The sequence below is a fragment of the Perkinsus marinus genome (assembly GCF_000006405.1).
Source record: "Perkinsus marinus ATCC 50983 genomic scaffold scf_1104296957626, whole genome shotgun sequence".
NCBI lineage: Eukaryota > Perkinsozoa > Perkinsida > Perkinsidae > Perkinsus > Perkinsus marinus.
The window spans coordinates 7,947-9,112 of record NW_003207051.1 but is presented as its reverse complement, the minus strand read 5'-3'; the positions used below and the strand labels follow the sequence as shown (position 1 = coordinate 9,112).

Here is a 1,166-nt window from a genome sequence, read left to right as displayed (position 1 = left end):
CATCAGTAAGAGCGAGATGCACTCCATCGCTAGTTTCACTGAACAGGACATTCGGCGTTTGTACAGCAGGTACTATAGGTGGTCTGAGTTTTTCACGTTATTCCCCATATATCAGGTTCCAAGCCTTGGACAAGGATGGCAATGGCCAATTAGATCCATCAGAGCTACTTGGTAAGGCCAGTTGAAGACGTTTGTCAACGTTCCGTACGGCAGGCGTTAAGGAGATTTCAGAGAACCCTTTAGTACAGCGAGTTGTTAGTATCTTCGACGTGGATGGCAATGGTAATAGCTTGCGGACTACCATCCTTTCAATTGATCGGGTAACACGATTCGAGTTCAGGTACAGTATCATTCATAGAGTTCTTAGTCGGCCTGGCTAGAGTGGCGGTCGGCTCCGATGAGGAAGAAAAGCTCAAGTTCGCATTTGAGGTGATTCCGCTACTTGGAAGGTTCAAAAATTTTTTGCTTCTTTCCCGTCATCATCGCTCAGTATTCATCGTGGAGTGCAGCGTACCTCGACGGTTTCCGCTATATGAAATACTTGGCTCTCCTTCCGTGGGACTCCTAGGGGAGCCGAGCCAAAGTTCTCTCGTTTAGAGGCCCACTGGATGGGAGAAATACTAGAGTACCATCTTTGTGCTTTCAGGTGTACGATGTGGATAAGGATGGATACATCAGTAATGGCGATCTTTTTCAAGTGAGTCTATCCACCAGCTATCTAGATTACGATCGTCCGTCGGCAGGTGATGAAGGTGATGGTCGGTGAGAATCTCACGGAAGAGCAGCTCCAGCAGTTGGTAGACCGCACAATAAGAGACACCGATAAGTACTGCTGTATCCTGTCTTTTTGCCATACATCAGTCCTACAGGAATATGGATGGCAAACTGTCCTTTCTCGAATTCAAGGCTGCAGTTGAGAACATCAAAGTTGCTGAGCAGCTAGCAGTTGATATCTGATCTTGATGCTTGCCTCTCACTACGTTGTCTTCTCACGCTCCATACAGCGATGCACGCTGCACCATGCAGTTTATCCACTAGAAGTATATAACATTTTTCGTGCTGTGATATTAGCCTGATAGTTTTCAACTCGGCCCGTTATGGAGTTCAAGTCGACAAATTTATTCGTGCGGAATAGTAGAGCTGCCTTGCGCATGAAAATATCCCGG

The 1,166-nt window shown here is 46.7% G+C and overlaps 1 protein-coding gene across 1 annotated transcript; it reads left to right on the top strand.

The window, feature by feature from the left end:
• Positions 1-115: 115 nt before the first annotated feature.
• On the top strand, positions 116-957 carry Pmar_PMAR025915 (protein phosphatase 2B regulatory subunit, putative; the record flags this gene model as incomplete). The annotated part of the gene is made up of 6 exons (XM_002774713.1): positions 116-171; positions 214-282; positions 341-429; positions 647-697; positions 744-826; positions 870-957. Coding segments are annotated over 6 exons (436 nt in total), but the record flags the coding sequence as incomplete, so codon positions are not given.
• Between the last annotated feature and the right edge of the window lie 209 nt (positions 958-1,166).